The 1,229-nt window shown below is 43.6% G+C and overlaps 1 protein-coding gene across 1 annotated transcript in view; it reads right to left on the bottom strand.

Moving 5' to 3' along the window:
- The window catches only part of LOC107108309 (immunoglobulin superfamily member 3-like), a 33,926-nt gene extending 33,331 nt beyond the window's left edge, over positions 1–595 (bottom strand). The window contains exon 1 of the mRNA XM_015408727.1: positions 196–595. Within this exon, the coding sequence (XP_015264213.1) occupies positions 196–595 (400 nt within the window). The remainder of the gene's footprint in view (positions 1–195) is intronic.
- Positions 596–1,229: the final 634 nt, after the last annotated feature.

Here is a 1,229-nt window from a genome sequence, read left to right as displayed (position 1 = left end):
TATATAACAATACAGAATTTTTATCCTCCTTTGCTAACAATGCTCAGCTTACACTGATAACTGGTGCGCATATGCGCACACACACGCTGAAAGGAAACTAGACTGTAACAGCAACTGTAATTGGTTTTATGTGGCCCTTGAGTTATGCAGGCCCTATGTCAATGATTCTCATGGGCAACATGTGCTTGAGCTTACCTAACAAATTTGTTTTGGCACTGTAATCCCCAAAGTAGCTTTCATCAGTGTTGGGCGTGTGACATTCATACTCGCCAGCATCCTTAGCCTGAAGATTGGTGATGTGCAGCAAGACAGAGTCTCCTCGAATCCTCTCTACATAGATTCCTCCTGCCTTGACACGCTGGGCATAGACAGCATATGGGAAACTGGAATCACTAGTGCTGATGAGTTGCATTTCTCTCTTTGGGGCAGATGGCCAATACACAGACCACTGGAATGTCTGCTCCAATGGCCCCCCATAGCCACTGACATTGCACCAAATGGTTATGTGGTAGCCTTCTGCTCGATAAAGAGGGCCCTTCTGAACAGTTACCCTCCTCTGTCCAGCACAAAGACCTGCATACAAACCATAAAACATGAGCATAAAAACATTGTTGCAACATGGGCAGAGGTTTTTTGTCTTTTTCAAAGCCTTGCTCTGAGAAGAAAGGGGGTGGGGGGAACCTTGCAAAGGTTGATGACCTGAACACAACACAATAATCATAAAACATTCAAAACATTTAAAATATGCAAATCCCCAGTGTTTGAAAGTCATGAGCTAAACTTCACAAGTGCGATAAGTGTGTCTTTTAAAATAATGTTTAAGCTGTCCCATGTAGGGATGTGGGCTCAAATATATGCAGTCCAAATATACACCTGAAGAATACCTTATTGGTACTTTTTGGATATATTCAGGATCAGGATTGATATTTGGCAATATCAGCATCCTAATTCCAAATATTCCAAGGAATATCTGATGCCAGCATTTTAAAGCTCCAAACTCTTTCTTTTCTTCCCCCCCCCCTTTGGCTTTTCTGCAGATTTCCCAAGCCACAGGAGGAGGAGAGGGAGACAGTTCTCATAGGCAAATGGAATCACATGTTAGGGAGAGATTGCCCCATTGGTTCTGCTGATATCCTCTGGTTTGACAGTGGCTTTGTTGGACTTGTGTTGCCACATTGGCCCTGGGTTCTGCTTGGTTTCTGTGGTTTGACATTGGGTCTGTTGGGCTA

Source organism: Gekko japonicus, unplaced genomic scaffold (assembly GCF_001447785.1).
Source record: "Gekko japonicus isolate JY-2015 unplaced genomic scaffold, Gekko_japonicus_V1.1 scaffold2380, whole genome shotgun sequence".
Classification (NCBI taxonomy): domain Eukaryota; kingdom Metazoa; phylum Chordata; class Lepidosauria; order Squamata; family Gekkonidae; genus Gekko; species Gekko japonicus.
The sequence above is the reverse complement of the archived record's forward strand: the minus strand, read 5'-3'. Positions and strand labels throughout refer to the sequence as shown.